Genomic DNA, 25,472 nt, shown 5'->3' with positions numbered 1-25,472 from the left:
GACGTTCAGAGCATACAAGCCATAGTCATGTGTGGTGCTTGTTTCACACAGGTTGAATCATAATAGGGTATAAATATAATACATATATAATTATCTGTATTTCTATACCGCCTTTCTGGGACCGACCTAGGCGGTCTACAAGAAGTTCAGAGCATACAAGCCGCAGTCAAATATGCGACCACGTGTGGTGCTTGTTTCAAACTGGTCGAATAATAATAATAATAATAATGATGATGATGATGATGATGATAGAAGAGGAGGAGGAGGAAGTTTTTAAACGGAGACTGCGAGAGAGCGCACCTGAGGGGCCGGGCCGCGCGGCGCTCCTTCCCGAGAGCTGCGCCCGGGTGTCCCGCGGCGAAGCCCCGCGCCCCGGCGGCGCCCTGCTCACGGGCCCCGGGGCCCCGTCCTCCCGCTCGCCGCCCGGCCGGGCGCTGCCTCGCGGCGCGGCGAGGCGAGGCGGCGCCGAGGGCGCCCGCGCCGCGGCGGCCTCTTCTCCGCCCCCCAGCGCTTCGCGCGGTATTTTTTTGCTCTGCGTGGGTCACATGAGAAGAGGCGGGCGGGCGGCGGCGGCGGCGGCGGCGGCGCTCGCTCGCTGAGGGGAAAGGCGAGAGCGGCGCGGCGCGGCGCGGCGGCAGGCAGGGCTCGCCTCGCCTCGCCTCGCCTCGGAGCGGGAAGCCCCCTCAGGCGTCCGCGCGGGCTCCTCGCCCTGCCTCGCTCCGTTGCCCGGTGCCCTGCCCGCGGCGCCGACATGGACGAAGAGGGCGGCGGCGGCGGCGGTGAGTAGCGGCGGCGGCGGACTTTGGCTTGGGGGAGCGTGTGAGGAGACGGCGGTGGCAGCCGCCGCCGCAGCCGCAGCGACAATCATAGTAATAACACCTGGGGCCGGGAGACGCCTCAGCCCTCGACCCCTCTCGGGCGACAGTCCAGGAACAGCGGGTCTTAAGAAGGGCTTGAGAGTCTTCTGCTCTCCCTCGCCCACCCTCCGCACCCCCAGCCACGCAGGAGAAGGTAAACAGGCGGCAAGAGCGCCCCTGAGCATGTGCAGAGTGCCCCTCCGCCCTTCGACGGTTTGTCTCCGCCAGCCCCCGCCCCCCCCCCCCCCACCACCCCAGGCACGTCATTCCATTTATTCCATTGATTACATGTCTGTACCGCCCAGTAGCCGAAGCTCTTTGGGCAGGAGGTTGACAAAGATTCACACCTGAAAAATGCATTAGAAAAGCCATTGGGGTGCAAATACATAAGCAGACAGCGCACCTCAGGGGCACGCGTATATCTAAGACCGTTTTAGAGCATCAGCATGCTCTGTCTTGGTGCCCTGTCCTCTCCTGCCTCTATTATATTATGCCTCCTCCAAGGAGCTCAGGGATGGTGCGTGGTGGGGGTTATCCCATTTAATCCTCGCAACGACCCTGCCAGGTAGGTTCTGCGAAGGGATCTGACCAAGGTTTCCGAGTCAGAGGGCGTGGGAGCAAAGGACGGTTGGTGCCTTCTTTTCATTCATATATACATTCCATTGTAAATTGCGTGTTGATTCCACCCGTGTGGGGATGAAACTTACTTTACCTCTGTGGGTTACTGCCCTGGTTAAACACCTGAGGGTCTTCTAAAAGTCCTTTCCATCCCCATTATTTCCTTATCATGCCAATAAAGTGTATTTTGAACAGAAGGAGAATTGAATTGACAGGTTGGGTATGGAGACATATTCCTTCCCTCGCAGAATTGCTTGTCTCTGCACTGTTTGTGTTTTTTTGTTCTGTCTTTGGTGGACTTCTGATCTGGCTTATGACACGTACCCGGTGCACAAGTTCACACCCTGGTATTCTGGGTCTTGGCCTGTTCCTGTACTTGCTGTAATGAAGATTAGAATCCTCCTTGCTATATCCCTAAGTGTGCCTTGACATCTGGAAAACAACTGACCCTTTCCCACACTTTTAACCACTTCAATTGTAATTACGGAATTGTTGCGGAGGCAATCCGACTGGCATTAAGTGAACCATTTTAATGATTAAAATGATATGTGATATTTGCTGTCTTAAATGATGCAGGTCATTTTGTTCCCAGCTTCTTTTGCAGTTGCATTTCCTTTCAGTTCTCTCACATACATTTTTGCTAGATGGCAGAGCTTGAGATGGGTTGTTTGATGTGGACAGCTCAGAATTGTGCTGGTGTTTTATTTTGTTTTTAACCTATGGAGGAAAACTCTTTGAGCCAGCAGCTGCTGTCAGTATTTGGGGCTAGCAAGCAACCTGTGGCAAGTGACATATCACAGGCACCACTCACATGTTCCCCATCTTTGCTGTGATTCTTATAAAATAATTAATCCTCTCCCCTTACCATACATGTATTACTGTTTTGTTTACAGATTCATTTCCCAGGTAGCCCTACATGTGTACAATTATTATTATTTCGAATATCACTGATTAACAATAAAAGGGGTGCCCCTTTGTACACTTGTAAAACTGAACACACTTCCATGGTGTTCTGGCACTTACAGTTTTCATTGGGCAACACAACCTCTTCTTCTGTTTGTTCATCTTGTTGTGTTGATTTCCCAGTTATCCTCACTGCATTCAGATACACCACCCTAACCTGCTCATGTTGTTCCCGTCTGTTCATGCATACCTCCTGACATGTGTAGCTTCTGTTCCCTAACTGCACACAATCTCCATTCATGTACATTTTTCTCTGCCCCCACACCGTTGCCCACGGATTGCCTTTTCGCATATTTGTCAATGCCTCTCAGGATGGGGTGGGAGGCTTGAGAGAAGCGAATATAATAAGGAGTCGTGAGTAGTTTTCAAACTGCTGCTGCTATATAAAGAGCAGTGTTGTTGAAGGAGGAGCAGGACAAGGCAAAGCAAGTGCTGCCTGCTTTTGCTAATTCTAATGCTGGGATGCTGTTCTTATTAGGACTGTTCCTTTCAGCATGGAGGACAATAGAGAACTCTGTGTTGCGGTGTACCCTAACTTATGAATCCTCCCTCCCCAGTTTCTCTCTAAAAGGTCAACTGTTTCTGAAGGAGGAAAAATGAATGCATAGTGTTTAGGGGTTGTGTCAATGGTTGGAAAAGGCAATTTATTAATGCAAGATGAGGTCTGGATATAAAGATCCTATAGAAAGGGGGAAAGGCTGTCTTGAGGACATAAGAAGCCACATGGAGAGGCAGTAGACAGTTTCAAATGGTTGATTCATGGCAGTGATGTTAATGTTGACAACAAATTGTTGGTTCTTGTTTCCTGACACAGTGAAATCATTGTGTGCTTTTTATTGCTGCTACGGTATCTACTTGCCTGAAATTCGGTATATACTTTGCTGAAAACACTGTTAAGTAGTTTACACCATTTGACATGGACACTGTTGCCACCTTACTCTAGGTGCAGCAGGAATTGCTGAGTAGTTCATCCAGTTTCAACAGGCATACAGTTTCCATAGACATTTGCTTAAATGTTTGTAAACACACCTCTTTAAAAACCATGACGTGGATCTCATGGTGTCCTTTGGTACAGTGTGTGTGGTATTTCAGGCTGTTGAGTGATAATGTATGTCTCCCTAACTTGAACTTCCACTATGATTTTAATCAGAAGAAATTGGGTCTCTTTCAGATGTATGTTGGGTTAAGATCTGTGGGTTAAACCTTTGTCTGATCAACTGGTGCTCATTGATGATCAAACCACAGATTCACTTAGCTGTAAAGTATGTAATTTCAAGATAAAGCTTTTAATCAATAAGTCTTTAGGAAAAAGTTTGTTCTGTGTTCGTGAATGTATTTGTTATCATACAAATATGTAAGGTACTAGTTAAAAGTGGTATGAGTAATAGTTGCATTATGATTGCTAGCACCAAGGGTACGAAGCTAGAATTCTGAAACCAGGTGGGCGTGGTGTGTTTATCTTGACAAGAGGAAAAAATACTAAGATGAATCAGTGACATGTTGCAGGAAGGCATCCTATAAACAAGCAATACCACCCTTAGCATTTCTCAGTGATTATTTCCTCAGCTATGTAGTCAGCAGTAGCTATGAGACTGTTACTTGAAAAAGCACCAAGTTACTTCTGGCTATTTTTGTTTTCTACAAAACCGTGTGTGTGTTGGGGAATATTGAATAAGCAACCAAAAGGAGCAAGTTAAACCTTTTGTATTTAAAATGCTTCTGTGTAGGGAATAGTATATGTTTACAAATAACAATAGGCTCCATGTACAGTTTAGCTTATCTAGTTTAAACAAAGAACTTGGTGCCTTGGAGACTGTCTCCTCCTTTATCTCAGCCTTGTATGAATGGTCTCTTGATAATACCTTTTGTGTCAATTATGACTGATAAGGCGGACAGAGAAGACTGTTACTGGTGGCTGTTCTCTACTTCTAAACTGACTTCCTTAGTTCCTTTGGGGGTTCACCAGAACTTGAGCCTGAATGAGTTCCAGTTTGATATGAATCCCCAAGACAAAGTGTTAGCAAGAGGGAGAGAGAGAGAGAGAGAGAGAGAGAGAACGGAAAGGGGGAGAAAGTTTAAACCAGGGCTGGGCAACTTTTGGCCCTCCAGATATTTTGGCCTACAGCTTCCATCAGCCCTAGCCAGCATAGCCAATGGTGAAGGATGATGGGAATTGTAGGCCAAAGCATCTGGAGGGCCACACATTGCTCATCCTTGGTTTAAAGTAACATTACTTGTACCTGTCTTGAACTTTTCTTAGTCGTTCGAGCTTCTGAAGTTATTGTGTGCTTACTGTACTGAAACAGAACTGTACTGTCTCTTGCTGAAAGATTTCTAGCAAAATTCACCAGACATTGATTGTGAATCCCCAGTTGGCAGTCCAGCTAGTGGTACTTCTTTGTAATGTTTGAAGAAAAACTTGCCAGGGGAGAAAGCAAATGCTTCAGATCCAGAGACAGCTTGTGAATGGCCTCAGAGAAGTTTTCCTTCCCTTGTGATAAACAGGCTCTGCCAGCTAGATATTCGTGCAGCAAGAGTTAAAGAGGCTATATAAGAATGAAGGAATTCTAAGCAATATTAAAACAAACCACAGATGTTTTGTCTCACCTTTCTTAGGTGTTGCAAAAATAACAATGTTGTTTCCTTTAATATTCACAGCTTGTCCAAATTAGAATTTCTGAGACTGCACCCCCCCCGAACTCTTTTAGTGCAATGCTATTCATGTTTACTCAGAAGTAAGTCCAGTTGAGTTCAATGGGACTTACTCCCAGGTATGTGTAGGATTGCAGCTATTGTCTCTTTCTTATCTATATGTATCACTTTCGACACTTTCGAGTGCTAACTCCTCACTCCCGCCTCTATATTTTTAAGAGCATGATCCTATGCATGTTTAGACAGAAAAAGGTCCTACAACTCTCAGCATCCCCCAGCCAGCTGGCTGGGGAATAATGACAGTTACAGGACTTTTTTCTGTCTAAACATGCATAGGATCATGCCCTAAGTGAATTCTGTTTTCATGCTCCAACTTTTCTGCAATTATATTTTTTATGATGTGGGTAATCTGTGCCTGCAGGTGGGAAGGAAATGTTCTGCCACTCCCCCCCCCCCGCCGCTGCCGCCGCCGCCGCCGCCGCCACCAGGGATTTTTTCTGCCACTGGGGGAAAAAATCCAGACACTTCCTTTTGATCTTCATTTACAGTATGAAGATAGGGGTATTTCACCTCAAGTGTTACTCTTATTGTTGGTTGGCAACTGGACTGTCAGCACTGCTCAATTAGGGTTAACTTTGTGCATGTCCTCTTCCTTGATAGCCTAGCAGGTGAATGTGAATGACTTGATTTTTATAGTCTTCTTGATTGGGAATAACTAATAACTTTAACTTTAGAGACTTCTACCAGTCCCCAGAGGAAGGGTGCTAAAATTACCTTTGACGAACTCAGTGGGTTTTAATTGGACATTTGGCTCTGTGGCAAAACATTGGCTAAAAGTCGATGTGGTTATGCTGTCAGAACTCTCATGTTAACAGGTATTTTTGGCATAAACAGGCAGGTCCTAAAGAACTGACTTGGCTTTCAGAGAAGAATGCATGTGCATTCTGATTGGTTGGTGGAATGGGTGGTGGTAGCCTTCACAGAAATCCTGCAGGGTTGTTTCCAGCTTGGTTTTGTGTATAATGTAAGTATGCTGTTTGGGAATGCTTAGCTAGAACTTCTTAAATTGTATTAATATGTACCCTGTAACAGCTGTGCTACCTGCAGCATCTTCAACGTGTGGGCTGGGACCCATGAGTGCATCATGGCCTGGTCTAAAGTGGATCCACCACCATTTCCTTCATTCAAAAAAGGAGAGAGACAGACATATACAGCAAAAGAATTACCTCAGGTCCCATATTGTAGATTTGAGTTAACAGTGGATGAAAGCTTGAAGACTACTGAGTTTTGCTTGTGTTTTTCTCTCTTAATTTTTCTCTTACTTTGAATCCTTCACTATCTCCCCATCTGAACTGAAAGCATGCTTCAGAATTAACTGGGACATCATGGGAATACACCTGCCCCATCTAGTGAAAATATATTAACATTCTCACACACAGCAAAATGGCAAATAGTGCACCATTTATACAGGGGTAGTATCCAATATTAGTCCTCTGTAGAGTAGACCCATTGAAATGAATAGGACTTAAGCTAGTCATGACTAACTTAAGACTCATTCATTTCAATGGGTCTTCTCTACATACAACTAACATTGGATACTGCTCCTGGTGTTAATTTTCTCTATGAGCAAAATGTGAATAGAAAGGCTTAGGCTCATAAACTGCCATTTGCTTGGTTTCCTCTGGTGAACTGACATCACCCTCAGGTGAACAGGAAGAACTTTACAAAAGGGAGCTTTTCCTTTTTTCTTCTAGGCCCCAAATTACTAGTATTGGTATTTGTGGACTAATTTGCAAGGCTGTAAGAGCCCATTTGATGCAATGAAGTTTTGCCTAAAACTTTTTTTTTTACTTAAATGGAGACTATGTGCTTAAAATAGTGCTAGGTTATGATGCACAATTATTTCCCCTCAAGTCCTAAAGTAAGGTACTTAAAATTGCATTCTATTAATTTCACTGGAACTTCCTTTCACATAATGGTTTTAGGATTGAGATGCCAATGTGTGTTAATCTTTTATTATGTTCTAATTACAAGGGGATTTGTACTGAACTGAATTTTGGAGATGACAGTTTCTCTATTGATTGGCTTGAATTCTCCCTTCTTTCTGTAGCTTCAGTTGACTGAGGCTTCTCATTAATCATAGTTGTTTGGTGCTAGTGCCTTTGGGTATCTGAGATTCTGGCATCCAGTATGTTTTCTGATAACAGCAGGCTTTATGTTCTGTTAAAATTGTAAAAATTTGTTTTGAGGATAGAATACCATCCTTAAATTAACTACGAACTCTTCTTGAATACAAATTCGTCGTATAATATGGCTTCAGTAATCTTGTATACTGCACATGCTTGATTTATTGTGGTTTTTTTCTTGAAATAGTCTAAACTGCAGCTGCTTTATAATCTCTCCCCCCCTGCCCCCCTTCAATAAATAGGAATTCTGTTTATGAATAGGCTGTGTTATCAGGAACTTTTTATGTTTTTTTTTCTTTTTGCTGTTGAGAAGGATCTTCTGTTCTTGATTAAAAAGAAAGATTAACATTTTAAATGCAGAGATGGAAAACTTCAGAGGGCATAAACAGATGCAATGTTAACTAAAAATGTGTACATCAACCCTGAATTGAGTGACTCCTTGGAGTGGGAGAAATAGTCTCCAGCAATTCCAGTTCTTGGTCTCTCTCTGGCAAATATTTTTAAGAGTACCTAGTTTGGTATTTGATTTCTTTGGCACAGGCACCTGTTCCCTCAGAAATGGGCTAAAACCACTAGCTCTTTCCATATAGAGTATGGGGGAGGGAATTCAAATTTTCACTGCTTCTAGAGATGAAGAAACTGCAAAAACTAAACTAACAATGGTTAAGTTATAAGTCTAGGTTGCTTTTGAAGGGAATAGCATTGTAATATTTCACACTGGTTTGATTATCTTAAGTCTGTGGCCTTGAAATAACACCATTTGTATCCTATCCTTTTCTTCTGAGGAAAGATGAACGTATGCTAAAAAGCAATCAAGACAAACTGTAGATCGCATAGTAATTTCCCCCCCATTTTTATCTTGAACCAAAATGCTATAGGATTAGTGTACTTACAGCTGCCCAGCACTTAAGGTAAAATGATATGTAATGTTAACTAATAGCCATCCCCCCACCCCGTGCAAGCACATAGAACAGAATGGGTTTGAAGCATTTGTTTCAGTTCAGCGGGTAAATGTGGTGCAGTGGCTAGAGTGCTGGACTGGGAGTTGGGAGATCCGGGTTGGTGGCAGTTGTCGTCCAAAACAACTGGAGGGGACTGGCTTGTGAAAGGCTGTATTAAAAGGCTAAGAGCTAGGGTGTCGTAGTGGTTAGAGTGTCGGACTGGGAGTCGGGAGATCTGGGTTCTGTGCCCCACTTGGCCATGGAAGCTCACTGGGTGACTTTGGGCCAGTCACAGACTCTCAGCTCAACCTACCTCACAGGGGTGTTGTTGTGAGGATAAAAATGGAGAGGAGGAGGATTATGTATGCCACCTTGGGTTGCTTAAGGAAGAAAAAAGGTGGGATATAAATGTACCACCACCACTACTAAATGTTGGAATAGGGCTCCCCATCTGTTTTCTCTTCGGTACCATCCCCTGCACAGCAAATAATCTTTTTTTAAAAAACTTCAATTGGTGCCAATAGAAGCTTTTTAAAAAGACTAATTCCCACACTGGGTCAATTTGGTGCGGGTGAGTGGATGGGTTTGCAGCTGGGAGGAGAAGTATAAATGAACCCTGGTTCCAACTCTGGCTTGTTGGGGGAGAGACAAACCAGAGTTCCTGGTTCACACATCACAGCAAATGCCTCCAGGGATGGAGTGTCCCTAGGTTGTGTAGCCACTCCTGCTTGCAGTGGGAGTGGTTGAGCAGCATACGTGAGTTCACAGCCGCATTCACAACAAACCAGGGTTTTTAAAAGAAAACCCTGGATTGTGACATGAGAAACAGGCCATATTTACATTGTATTGTATTTTATTCTTTTAAATATTTTGTATTTTATCTTTTTAAAGTGTTCTGTGGCATTTTAGTCATTTAACTGTTAGTAATCCTCCCAGAGGACAGTAATTATTGGGCGGATTAGAAATGTAATATGTAATAAAGAAATAAATAAACAAATATTCTCCTTCCTGTGATATTCTGTGCTGAGAACATATAATGAATGCACAGTTTAGTTAAATAATTAAAACAACATGTACAGCCATTTTGAAATGTGTGAACATGGGGTCTGCAATCCCTGAATCAAGAACTGTGCTGTAGATCTTCAGTGAATTATGCTGGAGTAAATGGCTTGTGATTTTGTAGCTAGAGGCAGCTATACTCTTTGACTTTTTGAAAAATAGTCCCACTGACTCTAGTTGGAGAATTGCATAATTCTAGGGAAGAGAGGGGTGTGCTGAATGTTTCAGTGGAACTATTGATGCCAATTAATAGGTATGTGACCAAGTATCTTGCTAAATTGAGGTCATAGTGCAATATTTGGATGTATAGTATGGTACATGAGGTATGTGGGTATACAGGTTGCGGATGAAAAATATTTAGCAGCTGCATCATTCATTGACAAGTATAAATGCTTGCTTTGAATGAGGCAGATGTCCTCCAATAATAGTTTGTGATTGTGTAACTGGAGCCTAATGTAAAACACACACATACACGGTGGATCAAAAAAAAGTTTGTGTTGGCATCTTTAATTTTGGCATGTCCTGTTTCTGAGTGATTTACCTTGTAGTTTGGACATTCTTTTGATTTTTAATTTTTCTGTGGCAGTCATTATTCATCTCATATTGGTACTTGGATGTTTTGTGTTACTCCATTCAGATTTTGACTGTATACTTAAATGCAGCAGATGCTTCGTAAAATACTGGCCCTGCAAACTGTTGTTTTGGCCAGCAGTGTTTCCTTTTTCTTGGCATTAGACACACACAATCCAGTAGAAAGCCATGTGTTTTTGTGGTCCCCTGAGATTTATCTGAAGAAGGAAATGGCCTGACCTGTTTGGTTGCTATGAAGTAAAAACACTATTGTTTGTACTTTTGGTGAACATCTGTGTTGCGTTTATTTAATTCCCTTTTGGAGGTTCTTAAAAACCTCTGGCATGATGTTTTAAAATTTCATTAAAATATATTGGTGTAGTTATATTCAGTTCTAATGTCTATTTGTAGACAGGCTTTAACTTGGTGCCTAACCAGATGTTGAAACTGCCTGTCCCAGTCATGCCCTCAAAGAGGTATTCAGAACTCATGAAACGGGGAGGTGACAGGCAGGGGGCTAATCCTGAAGATACATGCCTTCATCAGAAAACCTTCAGAATATACAGTAGGATGTGACTGTATCATTAAGCGGTGCAGGCCTAGCAGAGAGAAAGGGTTTATGGGCCAAAGTGTGTGTGTGTTGTGCGGGGAGGACAAGTCTACTAAGGTGTGTAATCCCTTACACCTGCATTAGTTTATAGGTCAGTGGTATTGTCTTGTGGGTTTTGCTGAATGCTTATCCCTTTATCTCCATGGTTATGCTCTACAATATTCTTATCCAGAGATAGTTATGCTCAAATGTGAAGAACATATGTCAGCTTTTGGAAGACAGTGTCACTGGGCTGTGGGCAGCTTCGCAGACATTTTTCCTACATGAAGATAATCTCTGTGTAGGAAACGAGTGTACCTTGTATTGTTTGCAGTGTGTGTGTTTGCCATGTGCAATCTTGGTAGGTGATGGAACAGTGGCTGTGTGATAAGGATGCTTGTATATCAAGAAGCACACTTTAGACAACATGGAGTACATGTTTTGTACAAGGACACCAGCTCATTTTAGGAAAAATTAATGTGTGAACAGTTCTTAGAAGGGGCTGAAAAATTATCAGGCACCTAGTTGTTTGGTGCTAACATTGTACTTTGGTGCCAACATCGACAATTTCCCCCATCTCTGTACAGGTTTGGCACCATTTGAAGGTGGCTTCTAAAATGCTCTAAGCATTTGAATTATTCTATAGTTGGAAATTGCAATGAAAGCATGCTGTCTTGTGTTTGCTTCCTTCGTTTTTACTGTGTTTTTCCTATCACGTTCAGCACCCCTAACCCTCAGGACTAGAAACCTCTTTCTAAATGAAAGCTAACTTTCTCATGTTTCTAACATAGATGCCTCAATAGTCTCCTGTTAGGCTATATGTTGTGAACTTTTTCTATAAATTACATTAGAAACCTTTTTTTATGTTCTTCATTCTTGAATCAGGAACTGACAACAGTTTTCATTTGCAAACTGAAAAGCGTAGCTGGATAGAATATTTTTTGCAGACCTGAACCCTGAATATAAAATTATTCCTTATTGATTTGAATGTATGAGGGAATGTGTGAGCTCTGAAGACATTTGGAATGTTTGGTTATAGAGAGTAATCCTTCCAGTGCTCTGTATGAGAGTATCTGTAATTTATAGACTTGATCCATTACACAGCACATTATTAATTTTCTGCATAACTTTTAGCATGAAGCTGAGTATTTCCTGCTAACTTATTCATGATCTGCTGTACCCTCCAGGTACTTTCTTTCAAATACTTTAGTGACTAGTTAATGGATCGTAAGTCTAGTAAACAAATATATCCTTTCTAATGTTTTTGCTTTTTGATAATTCTCAGTACTGCAGTTCTATGCAAAACATCTTGGAGGCTTAAAAACCTATATAGGAAACAATGTCAAAGTTGTTTCAGTCCAGTCAGGTATCACATCTGTGATACTTTGGCCTCCCTAAGGGTCTCATACACATCCTTATGTCTGCTCTAGAAATCTAGGTAAGTATCAGGTACTGACCATTAGTACAAATTCATGTATGGCATTGACAGCTTATTCTCTTCCAGTCTCAGTTCTCCGTCTCTAAAAGAGATCACTCATATACACACCTAATAATGTGGTAGTGACAATAAACACATAGATTTATAGCCAACATGTAGTGCTGGGTTGGCTGTTGGAAGAATTTCCAACCAATACATTGTTATTTGCAGGACTGGTGTCAAGCATAGGCATGGTTGGACACCTGCCAAGAAGGGGCCCACTGACAAGAGCTCCCTGGGTTTGCTCCTCCTCTTTATCATTCTGCTTGCTTACCTGCCGCTCGCTCTGACCCAGACAGTGGTGGTGGATGCCACTGCTTACTTGCTCCCTGGTTCTCTGCCTGTCAAGCAAGCAAATAAGTCATAGCAATAATGAGAGAGAGGATGACGAGTAACGTCGTGACAAGTTTGGTGAGAAGGTAGACTCATTGGGCAAGTTCACACATCATGCTTAGCCACCCTGAGAGTAAGTTAGCATGAGTTGTTTGCTTGCTTGCTAACCCAACGGATGATCAGGTGCTCTGCAGCTTGCCATGTCTGGTTTCCCTCAGTCCACCCTCTGTCTCCTGGCATGTATCCCAGGCACCTTTGTGACAGAAATCCTTGTTTCCTCGATCCCTAAATCAGCATCCTTTCTGCAATTGATTTGCTGGGGTTGCTGGCTCTCAAGGGAATCCACCCCTCACATGAGATCATCAAGTGGAATTAATTCTCTGCGCCCTTATGAACATGGGAACACATTCGCAATTTAAATTTGGGTGTGCGTGTTGCCTACATGTGCAAGACCACCTGTCCACTATTTAGCCAAGCTACTGATATCTCCCTCTTGTCAATGTCTTTGTCAGTTTCATCCTCCCCTTCAGTGCTTCCTTTGCTAGCAAACACCTTTTTTTCCCAAGGCTGCTTCTTCATCTACATAACTACACCCGCGGGCAGCGGCAGAAGAAGATCCTTCTCCTGAAGTTGCTGGCCACTTTTGGATCCCCCCCGACTTTGTCCTTGTCACTTCCCTCCACTCGTCACTATTCTTAGCTGTCAGATATAAGTGTGAGTTACAGAGCAGTGAAATGGGTACACAAATTTCAAGGCAAAGCAGTGAGGGGGATCAGTAAGTTATGTAAATTTCAAGGTCAACATATGCGAATTTCAAGGCAGAGCAGTAAAGAAGATTGGTAAATATACCCACATTTCAAGGCAGAGCAGTAAAGCTGAGGGGGAAATTATGCAAACTCCATGACAGAGCAGTGAGGGAGATAGCTAAAACTATGCAAATGTCATGGCGGAGCAGTAAAGCTGAGGGGAAAATTACGCAAATTTCATAACTCTGCATTTTCGCATCTGCACAATTGCGCAAGTCCTTTTTTGTTTTTAAAGTTTGTGAATGCTTTTGGGACACTCTCCGGTGTCGTTTCTTCTTGATTTTTAGGAGCTTGGGGTGGAAGGCCCTGACAAGGGATGAGGGAGGATGGAGGTGGCACCAGCAAGATTGTGAGATGTGGCAGGGTTTTTTTGCCACTCTTGCTAGACAGCTCTCTACCCATGATAAAGTCGCCCTGCTGGATTCGGATGTCACAACAATCTACCCTGAAAAAAAGCCACCTTGAGCAACCCAACAACAAGCCATGGGTTCTGTGCTGGGTTTGGACATCATGACAACCCACCATGGGTGATCATCCATGGTGGGTTGTCATGTCATGTGAACCAAGTCATTCAGGGAGGGGGCCTATTGAGGGTATCTTGTGCTCAAAAACCTGGAGCTGGCACTAATTATTTGTTTGGAGAATGTAGGACGTCTATGTACAAGCTTGGTGGCACAGCCGCTAACAGTGTAGCCATTTTTGGTACCACAAGTAGCTAACCTGGAAGCTGACAGTTTTACCACTGAATCAGGTCAGCTAATTTCTTGGGAATTGCTCTCTGCCAAATGGATCTGTATCATGAGCACAGAGTTGTGGGCTTAGTGCTTTGGTAATAAACCAGCAGTTGTGGTACTGGATGGCTGTAGCTGTTGAACCTGGCAAATTCGGTTCAAAATGGGATTTTGTAAGTTAATATTGCATGCATGTGTTAAGCATCCCTGTTGTAAATTGTATAGAAACTTGACCACTGCACACCAGCTGGTGACCGAAATGTGACTTCTGCATTAAGAGCAATGGTATGTCTCAAAATAGCTCAAAAGGATTGTTTATAGATTTAACATTGCAGTGCTGATTGAGTATGAGAGAACTGCAAAGTATTGAGATATGGCTTGTGTGTTCTGCAGACAGTCTTTGAATATTTTTTCTCATAAGATCCACTAGTCTGCTTCTTCACTCCAGCAGACCTTGAAACAAAACTTTCCTAGCAGGATTGTATGCCTTGTCCGAAGTTCCAAAGGGCTATCTAATGACGTAGAATCATAAAATAGTAGGGTTGGAAGGGGCCTACAAGGCCATCGAGTCCAACCCCCTGCTCAATGCATGTATTTGTGAAAATTGTCCTAATATATTCCAGCATAGAAAAACTGTTATGTTAATTCCTCTTTGAGATGCCAGTCAGGGCACCTGGAAGAGAATGAATTCTAGGTAGTACCTGGGGAAATAGAAAATATGTGGGGGGCATTTGGAACTAGAGACTGACCTTTTGCCCAGGCTCTATGGAGAAGATACCTTGTTCTGGTAGACAGTTTAGGTCCTGTGAAGTGCCCAGCTGTGGCATTTTGAAAGTTAAAAGAACTTTCTTTTGCCTAACCATGGCTAGAGAGGAAATAGGGCATATGACATTTGAGAGCTCCACTTTTATATGCTTGCCCTAAACAGCCTCTTAAATCATGCAGGTAGATTTCCTCCTATAACAGAGTGTGTATCTATTTAAAAAATTATTTGCCAATTATTTTTGCTAGACAGACCTTTCTGTTTTCATTCTGGCACTCAGGGGGCCCTTTCAGGTTCTCTGTTATACCAATTTATGTTAAGAGAAAAACAATACATAGATTTTTCCCATCTTGGAAGGGAGTATTGGTACTTGAAATACTACTCTGTGTTTTAAACACTTATTGGCCTAGTTTGCACGTAACGGCAACCCAGGGTATGGGTTGAGTTTGGGTTGTCAGTGAATAGTATTGTTATTGAATCATAGGTTGTTGTAATGTGTGCACCCTGCACTATAACTATGGGGTGTAGACCACAAACAACCCAGAGTTCACAACCCAACAACAAACCATGGGTCTTCTTCCTGGGTTTTTGTGGTTAACAACTCATAGTTAAAAGATAGTTCAGGGTTTGCACATAACAACAACCCAAGATTCAGTGACAACCCGTACTCAACCCATACTATGGGTTGTTGTTATGTGCAAACCAGGTTATTATCTCTCTCCAGGGGGCTGACAATTTACATTCTAGTTCTATTTAGCCATTCTATTTGTGTGTAAAATGAACACACAAAAAGAGAGGGCAGAGACAACTGAGCTAGTTCCTTCCCCTCCATCACCTTTCTTGTCAGCCTCCACAGGTTAGAGGCAGACATCTCCAGTGGGGAGCCTTCTCTACTCGTGTAGATTCCCTGTGTGATTTAGAACCGCGGAAAACTAGGATCCTAAACCATATGAGGAGCCTACATGAATAGAAAAAGTTTTCTGCTGCAAATATTATCACTTGCAACTTATGGAGGGCAACAGGGATGGTGATGTGAGAAGCAGAGCTAGAATGCTCATCCTTGATCTCTCCCTTCATGTATTGATTCCACACACAAGTAGAGAGCCTAGGTAGAGCTTCCAGTGAAGGCAATTGTCTGAGGAGGGAAGGAAGGGAATGGTGGCTGAATCAGGCTTCTTCTTGGATGATGTGAGCATGTTGTTGGTTTGGAGGATCAGAAGAGGCCTGTGGAAACAACTGGCTTGGCAAGCAGCAGAAAAAGAGCATTCTCTTCTAAACATTATTCATTGTAGCCATTTCAAATATAGCTTAGCTTAGTTTATTTATATGCTGCCTTTCCATAATGGATACTACCCAAAGTGGCTCACAGTAAACATCAACTCATTATCAAAAATAAACACATTTGGGGAAAAGTGGTTACAAAACATATCAACAAATTCAAAAAATACAAAGCCAACAATTCAGTACAAATGGCATAAATTCAGTATTCACAAGTAACATTAAGCCATCACGTAGTCTTTTGAAACCTGGTTTGCATCATCACCACAGCCCACCATGGCTTTTTAGCCATGGTGGGTTGCAGCACCCATGGGCAGCAGGTTGCCGATCCAAACCCTCACCATCACAGCTTCTTGTGACATGTGAACCCGGTGAGGGTGGGCTGTTGGGGTGGTTGACAAGCCACCCAGAACCCATGGGCTGTTTTGGGGTTGCAGGTGGCTTGTCAGCCACCCCAACAACCTACCTGTACCAGGTTCTCACATAACATGCACCCTGAATATTCAAAATGGTGGCCACCACTGCCATGAGAAGCCCCTCATGGAAATTCATCCATGGTGGCTTCTTGTTATGTGCAAACTGGGCCATTGTGTCTGAACCCATCCCCGCAAATAAATTATGGTTTCTTAACCAGTTGTAAACTGCAGATAGAAGCCATGATTTGTTGTTGGCTTATGAAGTCTGATTTGTTTAAACTATGGCTTGTTGTGATGTCTGAACCCAGAACCAAGGCTTATTCCTGGCTTCTTTGCACTGCCATCTTCCCTGAATCAGAAGAGTCCGGAAAGACAGCCTGAAAATGAAACTGTTCAGAAGACTAGTAAAATGGGTGGGAGTGAAACATACCAGAAATAGGGAAACATTCCATGGTTTGTTTGCTTGTCTGCAAGACAGTTCATGGCTAAAGCAACAAACCATGGTTAACATAAACCATGGCATAGCATGTGCAAACACAGCCAGTTAAGTAACCTAGACTTAATACATACATATAAAACAAAATCAAAATTAACAGAATAAAAGTGTGTGCGCACATGCATGTGTATGTGCATATGAACACGCCTCACTCCTAATGTAGCTGCCAGAGCACCTACATGGTCTTGATCTCGCTTTGGGCTAAAGCTATCTAGCTTAGGTTTCCTAAAGTGAAGCAAGAATGTAGCTGGGAAAATATATATGTCTGACTGTGTGTGTATATAATAAAGTGCATGTGATATAGCTTGCCTTAGAGGAAGTTCTTGTTGTTGCTTGACTGTTCCATAGCAACACATATGGAGGAAGAGGCATTAACAGATGCTGGCCGTGAGGAAATAGAGTGTGTTGCACAGCTTGGATAGCATGTTTCCATTCTTTCAGCAGAAGTGTTTGTGTGACTGTTGCGGGGAGGGCTTATTTTGAAAGAAAATATACATGTTTTAAAAGTTTGAGCACCTTATCATCATTATCCCCTCTAATGGCAAACTCAGGTGGTTGAGTGTTTATTAGTTTGGAAGCAAAATGGGCCCATCCCAGAATAAGGGAGTGGTTTCTACATACTCAGGGGAGAGGGGCCCCCTAAGTCCTTAGCTGCCTTGAATGCCATTTTGGGAGGAAAGGTGGATTATAAATTAAATAAGTATGCAGAAGTGTAGAATATGTTAAGTTAGAAGATACATTAAAAAAAGCAAACCCAAAAATGTTTTGACAAGAACCTGTGAACTGCTATGATGGAGGGGACAGAGATAAGAAAATAAGAGTACCTGGAGAAGCAACTTCTGGAACTTCCTGATGCCAAGGTAGCTGATGTAGAGAAGCTGAGAGAGGCAGAGCGGTTGGTGGATGAGGCCTTAGGGGATGTAATATCAGCATTCATCTCCCAGGGTGACAGCTCCTCTGCTGTCACAGAGGATGAGGGTCTTGGGGACATCATTCTGAGGAAGAGAGAAAAGGTCCCTTACAAGGGACCAGTTCCTTGGAGGAATGGACAGATATCCTCTCATGCTGAGGATATGCTCCTGGGGAAGTGGTGGTGGGGAAGCTCTTGTCATATTGACACAAAGGACATGGGAAAATGTAGTTATGCATTCGAAACTAGAACCTCCAAGATAGCCTTCTCTGAAATGCTACCTGTTCCTTACACAGGACCAGATAAGCTGAGGGGTGTGGATTAAAAGGTGATGTAAGGAGGAGGGTTTTAGATTTGTTAGGCCCTGGGGAAAATCTTGGGACAAGCCAGGCCTGTACAAAAGGGTTTCCCAGTATAATAGGAAGGTATGCCTCTAAATTCCAGTTGCTAGGCAGTAGCAGTGGGGGAGGGGGTGCTCTTGCCCTCTTGTGGGCTTCCCAGAGCCATCTGGTTGGCCACCATGGAAAACAGGGTGCTGTACTAGATATTCCTTTAATATGTTCCAGCAGGGCTCTTTTTATGTTCTCTCTAGAATGTCAGCAAGGCTAGAACCTGGGAGACTAACTTTCCACAAGGATGGAATTTTTGTGCCATGCAGGAGAAGGTTTATGTGGTTGTTGCTATATGACAGCAGCTGATCTAGAGTTAATTCTAGCTAGGGATGCTTCAGGAATTTGTTTTTTGTGAATTCTGACTTGATCTGTACCTCCTGTACGAATGTGTGGATCAGCACAGTTATCTTCTGGATTTTGCTCTTCTCTCTGAATTTTGTGAAGTGGTTCTTGACTCATAAATTGCTGAAGTACATAGAAAAAATAATTTTATGATAAAATACATTTAAAAATGCTGAGATAAAATATATTAGAAATGTGTATTTTGTGAGAGAATACATTCAAAAATACAGTTTTGTGCAGATTTTAAAAAAATTGTGCAGATTAATGCAGAAATGGGATGGAACAGATTTTTGAATGAATGCATGCAAAACTGAGATGGGCTGGAATTTGAGTGGTTTGTCCATCCATTTTCAAGCATCTGCATGAGAGGATGTATCATTCCCACCATATCAACGCTGGTATCTATGTACTTGATTTTCTGATTCCCATTCTCACTAAGTTAGTCCATATATCAGGCTATAAAAATTCTTCATGATTTTATTTGAGCTGCACTTGGAGATGCTCAGGATATGTGTGTGAACCCATGTAGGACCTAGGGCCTCTCACAATGGCAAGTTAGAGAATGACTGCTTTGAAAGAGAGGTAATATTATTAAATGCACACATGTAAAAAGAAAGATGTCCCTGAAGTATGGGATTTCGCTGCAACTTATGACCATATTTATGGAGTTTGCAGGGAGAATGAAGCTTCGTTAAAATCTGTTTTAGGTGGCTAATAGATTCCCTTTTATTCTTGTGAGAGCCTGGATGAAACTGGTAATCAAAATGAATTATGCATATTTCTCAAAAGTCTCTAGAGTGGGTGGGTGGACTTGGCACACACTTTCATTCATAGTGTTATATTTAAAAGTCCATATGGAGCTGATTATTTCCTTTTGGCTTTCTGTAGTAATTATTCTTACTTCCTTTCTTTAAAGCTCTTCTAGTGCTTTAAAAATCAAATTTATTTATTTATTTATTGCATTTATACCCCGCCTTTTTTCCTCTTGCAAGGAACCCAAATTCAGAAAAGATCCACATGAATTTATATGGGACAAAACAGAAAGCTGTTGAATTACATGTCAGAGAAATTAATTTATCAAAATGTAGGGAAAGTTCTCCCACTGCTTATTTGGCTCTTGTGCATTGTAAATGTAGCTCCGGATCATTTCCATCTGGGAATAATACAGGATCCAGCTGTAAGGGTGGTTTTTTTGTGAGTATGGTTCAGTGGTGGTCAAGTCTAAGTCACTGTGTAAAAATTCACTAAAGGAAAAGGGTAGGGTGGGAAAAAAAATGACACTGTGTGAAAATATTCAAGGAAAAGCAACAGGAAATCAGTGCCTCCATTTCGAGCCTGTTCTTCAAACCCCATGTTGAAATAATTAAATGCCAAGGCTTACAAGTTTAGTTGAGACTTAGAATAGGCATCTGTGAAGTTTCATTTTTTCCTTTAAAATGAAATCATACTTAGAAGATGAACAATGTGAGGAGGTGTGTGAACTTTAGAATGGATATAAATGAGCATAATAGTAACTGCAATGGTATTTAGTGTATCTTCTTTACAGTCACACCTTAAAAACAGAATAGTTTGAAGAGACTCTGATATAATTTAAGAACATGGGTTTAAACCCATTAATATTATACTGCTAAGTTTCAAGTTTGTTTCTCTTCCCTTTTGCCATTTAACTTCTGAATAACTGTATCATGACGGTAGATAGAATTGCTTTAAATAGATTTTTATTAGAATTGACTGCTCTAGCTTTGCAGGATAGGATAGCTTGCTGCTTTATCAGCTGGCGAGGAGGGAGGAAATTCTTCCTAGACATTATCTCCCAAACTGTGGGCAATGATAAAGCAAAGCTTCCCTTTCCTTCTGCTCTTTCTCCCCAACCTGCATCATGACAAGAGCTCCTCTTCTCGCTGAGAATGACAGAACTGAATCAGTCCCTGGTGATATGCTATAATAAGGCATTGTCTCTATCTGTTTCAGATTGGGATAATTTACAGGGATAATGTGCAAGAAGTCCTGGATTCCTTAGTAGCCTGGACAGTAGGTAGAGCAACTCCCTCCTTGTATTCCAGTTCTTTCATTAGATATAGGAGCATCTTTCCCTGATTTGGAGGTGAAATGTAAGGAGAGATTTTTCTCTACCTGCTAAGTCCAGGGCTCCCTAGGACCCTAGGCAGGAGGTAGCCGAAGCCTCTTCCTTATCTGACCAGCCTATAACCCATCATCCATGGCCAGCTTCAATCTGTACTGATGGGTGGGAAAGGGGCTATTCTGGAGCCCTGTGTAAGCTGATTAAGGGCAGCTTCCTCTCTTCTCCTTACCCATAGCCCCTTCCTATCTCTGATTATGGGAATTTATTTCCTTTATCTCATTCCGATCTGCGCTTCCCAGGTCCAGGCCTACCACACCACATTGATTCTCATGGAAAGGGAGGAACATCCCCTTTATTATGACATAGTAAAGTTCTGTTTTGATGGGAAAAGGCATTGCCCTTCCCCAGACTGGAAAGCCTCTTTTTAATAGCAATGGCGATATACTTCTGCTCTCCATCATTCTCTTGGGAGTTTTTAGCAATGAGCGAAGGAATGTATTTTTCACCCACCCAGAGGGTTTCCTTGGGGAAATTCCCCAGGCCATAAGGGTACCCTTATAGTAAACTGGGAAGGAAGTAACGGAAGAAACATCTACATCAACTTTCTCCAACTTGGTGCCCTCCAGATGTGTTGGATTACAACTCCCATCACCCCAGCCATGCTGGCTGGGAGATGATGGTTATTATACTCCAACACACCTGGAGGGTGCCAGATTGGGGAAGACTGGGTGGCACTTCACTCTTTCTTCCTTGTTGGCAGATCATCGGTTTCTCTTGCCATCTCTGGCTATATCTTGAGATGTTCCAGATTTGGAAAATGACAGGGATAACATACATTAATGGAGAGTGAAGTGATTGTTTTGTGTGGGTCTCTGTGATTGTCACTTTGAATTTCCATTAATTGCTATGGAAACAGTGCCAGCTGTTTTATGTGAACCCATTTGGTGTAGCTTGGAAAATTACACAGAATTGTTACAGCACCCTGTCAGAGCATTTGTACCAACACAATCTCCTTAAAGCGTCTTGCTAGCTAATTTATTAAAACCCATAAGTACTGGATTTTATTTTTAAATGTTCACTTGTTTACACTTTCCACCAAAAATATACATTAGCTTCAGTTTTATTTAGATCGTGTTCTAATAGCCATATTAGAATTAGAATAGATTCCCTTGTGTTCCCAAAAGAAGTCTCTGTTTGGATTCTACAACTTGATTATTTAGTTTTAAAATGATCAAGTTCTTGTTTAGCGGCTAGACATAACAATACCTCCTTTACAAGTAGCATGGCCAGGGGGCCACTGCAGTTGAAGATTATCTCCTGAAATTCCCGTTTGCAGTCACTAACACTCTTCTTCTCCCTGGTTGCTGCTAGTTTTGGTCTGTTCTAATGAAAGAGTTCATGCATGCTCAAAAGTGCCAGCATGCCACTTTGGTTTGTGTCTTTTCCCCTGTTCCTCAAAGAGATGTGTTGGCTAGACTGGACACCCTCCCCTAAGTCTGCCTCAGAAGGATCACTGCCCAGCCTCCTGATACTCAACCATTGCACCATTATATCTGCTTTTGAAGTTCCAGTGTAATGATGTTGTTATACTTATGTAATGCCATGTTTATGTAAAGCTGTGCAGCTAGCACAGCAATTAATACACCACATCCTAAATAGTAATTAGATGTTGCAGTACATTTTAGGTTTGGTACATTACCCAAACGATTGTGCCATCAAAACTGCCACCACCAGAATTCATTCTCATGATTATGGTTGCTTTGGGATTTTTTTTCCTTGTATGTCTTGCTGTATAAATGTTTAAGAACAGATAACTTGTAGAAACATTGACAACATTCCTAATTTTAGTGCCTAATTGAAAGTTTGCTGTCAAATTCAGGGGGAGGTGACTTGAGTTTGACACCTCCTGATCTCAATGGATAATTAAGCTTAAGAGCTTTAATGTGTATTCATTCAATTGGTAAAAAGAAAATTGCCTCAGGATCCTTTTAAGGTTAGGTTATAATCACCCCATACTGATCTGAACACTATTTCTCTCCATCTATAATTTTGAAGAGAACTGTGTGTGTAGTGTGTGTGTGTGTGTGTGTGAGAGAGAGAGAGAGAGACAGAGAGAGAGAGAGAGAGAGTTAAATTCCACCCTAAGAATTTGTTAAGTAATTCTTCTGTATGATTCAAATTGCCCAAATTCTGTGGAATATCTGCAGATTTATATTCTGGAAAGATTCTCCATGTAGAAGAAATAGACATAGACATAGACATGCGGGCAAAATCAAATCAATATTGCTAAAGTGTTCATATATGAATATGGGAATATAAAAGTGTCTGTTTGCCTCTACTAAATACATCTGGGTGAAGATAAACAGAACAGCTTCCCAGTATGGGTACTGGAAATGAGAGAAACTACTCATATTGTGCAAATTTGTGACAAAATATATTTTCATACCAATGTCTGAAAAGTAACAGGTAAAACCCGTCAGTATCCCTGTAAAGCAGGGGTGAGCAACTTGTGCCCCAGATGTTGTTGGACTGCAACTCCCATCATGCCTCACTATTGGCTATGCTGGCTAGGGCTGAAGACCATCTTATCAGCTTTCTGCTGAATTTGATCTGTATTTAAAAACAAAACAAAACTGCACAAGCTTGATCTTTATTGTTGCAGTTTGCTCAGAAGCAAGTCTGAACATGTTTACTCCTGAATTAAATATAGGGCTGGCCCTACCATTAGGTAGTGAGACAGCTGCCTCAGGCAGCTAATTTCATGATTTTGATCACGAAAGGTCAGCAAATTGTTACTTTTTAATATATTATTAATGTATTTCTGCTCAAAAGAAAGATGTTTGTAGGATTTTGTGCCTCAGGTGCCAAAATAACTGACCCAGCCTTGAGTACTATGCGCCTTGCCTTGGGAGGGTGTGTGTGTGGGCAGGGGGAGGAGTTGCAATTTGCTCTACCCTCTCAGGCAACAAATTGGCTTAGTCTAGCCCTGGTTACATGTACATAGGCGTGCAGCTTTATGGTCAGGTTTTCATTCTATTGTATGTTCTTTATGCTCTTTCTTATAGGTGGCTTCAGTCTGAGAATTATATCATTTTAAAGAGAGGTGTCAACTAATTCCTTTGCTATTGCCTCTAGAGGAGTAAAAAAAAGTATCAAGGAACTATAATTTATAATGCCATATTGCTTTTAAGAGAAATACCTATCACATACTACCAATATAGAGGCCACTAATGATAGTGATGATGGTTCCTTTTCTATTGTCAGATTAAGGGTGCAGTCCTCTATGGGTCTTACTTCTGAGTAGACATGTGCTTAAAAAAAAAACACTGTGAAGAGGGGTTTAGTCTTTAAATTAATAAAATGGAACTTGCCTTTGGTAGCTGGAGGATATTCTGGTTTTACATGTGACTATTGTGAAAGTTCTGAACTACAGAGGGAAAAACATCTGGGAAAAGGAGCATGCAGAAGAAGAAACAAGATGTCATGGAAAACAGTGGAGTCCTGAGGGAAGCATCTTACCAAGATGAAAAAATAATGTGCACCAATAGCAGCACACAGTTCTTTAGATTTTGCTGTGAAAATAAATAAACAAACAAAATACATTCCTCTCTGCCTCTGAGATGCATTATAAATATCAATCACTGTCTTGGGCAATTCAGACTTTCCTGTGTCCAATCATTGTTTCTGACTAAGCTCAAGTTCTTCTTTTTTTTTTGACATACCAAAAGCTGAAACTGAGTTTTGTTTTTTAATTTTTGTTTTGATTTTTTTTTTGGTATGAAGCGAGTCCCACCCCCTTCTCTAACATGTGGTACTAATATCTTATTGGTTGGTGCTTATGTTATAAGACATTTTCCCTTTTCATGGCTGAAATGTTTGTTCATTTTCTTACCCTTTGCTTTTCTGAAGAAAGGAAGCTTTGGTAGGATACTCTCAAAGGTATTTTATGCTGGAACTGGTTGAAAAAGAGCATTTTATCTCCCCATTTCCTCTTCAGTATGAAAACTTCATCTGGGGTGATCATATCTTACATATTCAGATATGGGAATATTTGAATTTTCTTTGTCCCTTTGTCTTCAAGCAGAGAAACATGGCACAAGACCAAACTGTGTCCTTGTTTTCACTTTTCATTTTCTTTTCCATATGGACTTTGTACTGCCAACATTAGTATTACTGAAATTTCCTTTTGGAAGATGTTGGGCATTTCTGATATGCCTCTGTTGAATTGGATGATTTTCCTCATAATAATTTACGCTATGATGCCTTTATGTTGGGCAGTTTGGTATGCTGGAGTCTGCAGGTAACAGCATATCTAACATGCTTTATACAACTATTGATTTTGGTGTCTTCCACCCTTCATGTTTTATAACTTGAGTAGAAACATATGAAGCTGACTTTTACTGGGTCTTGCACACCCTCTTGCACAAATGGAAGCATGAGAACTGCTATAGAACTTTTCTATTATTGCTCTGAACTGTTGGGCAATGCCTTTGTGGAACAGCACTGGAGGCAATTTTCCTTATTATTTTTTGGTATGCATCCCAATATATTGAAAGGATCTTTCCAGCCTCCCATATTACACAGTGTACTGTGAGCTGTATTGCTTTGCAAGGCAAAATTTATTGTTAATTTGTGCATGCTGTAGCTTTTGAACTCAAGTTGGTAAGATGTACCTTGTTGTTCCCTTTGTTATATCCAGGGCCATGATAAACAAACGCGATAAGCAATGTCTAACCTATGAGATCTGAAATTGATCTTTAGAAAGTAGAAGATTGTGTCCATTACAAACTTTTCAAGTAAAACTTTTCACCCCCAGTGTGTACATTTATATTGTGATTTAACCTCTACTTTTCAAGGGGAAAAAATCATAGCATCAAATCTGTTGACTTTGGAAACTTTTTCACAGTTTAGCTGCATCTGGCCTTAATGCTAACCATGGTTTAGCATTAGGAGAACAAGTCTATCTTCCTCCCAGGCTCCTCCAGTGCGGCTACAAGGAGGTCAGAAGCT

General features: G+C 41.7%; 1 protein-coding gene across 1 annotated transcript in view; it reads left to right on the top strand.

Moving 5' to 3' along the window:
- The first annotated feature begins 282 nt into the window (after positions 1 to 282).
- The window catches only part of CYTH3 (cytohesin 3), a 95,108-nt gene continuing 69,918 nt past the window's right edge, over positions 283 to 25,472 (top strand). The window contains exon 1 of the mRNA XM_084818450.1: positions 283 to 779. Within this exon, the coding sequence (XP_084674576.1) occupies positions 752 to 779 (28 nt within the window). The 5' untranslated portion in view covers positions 283 to 751. The remainder of the gene's footprint in view (positions 780 to 25,472) is intronic.

This window comes from Heloderma suspectum, chromosome 12, assembly GCF_057233095.1.
Source record: "Heloderma suspectum isolate Gila_16-S chromosome 12, 16-S_ref, whole genome shotgun sequence".
In the NCBI taxonomy this organism is placed as follows: domain Eukaryota; kingdom Metazoa; phylum Chordata; class Lepidosauria; order Squamata; family Helodermatidae; genus Heloderma; species Heloderma suspectum.
The sequence above is the reverse complement of the archived record's forward strand: the minus strand, read 5'-3'. Positions and strand labels throughout refer to the sequence as shown.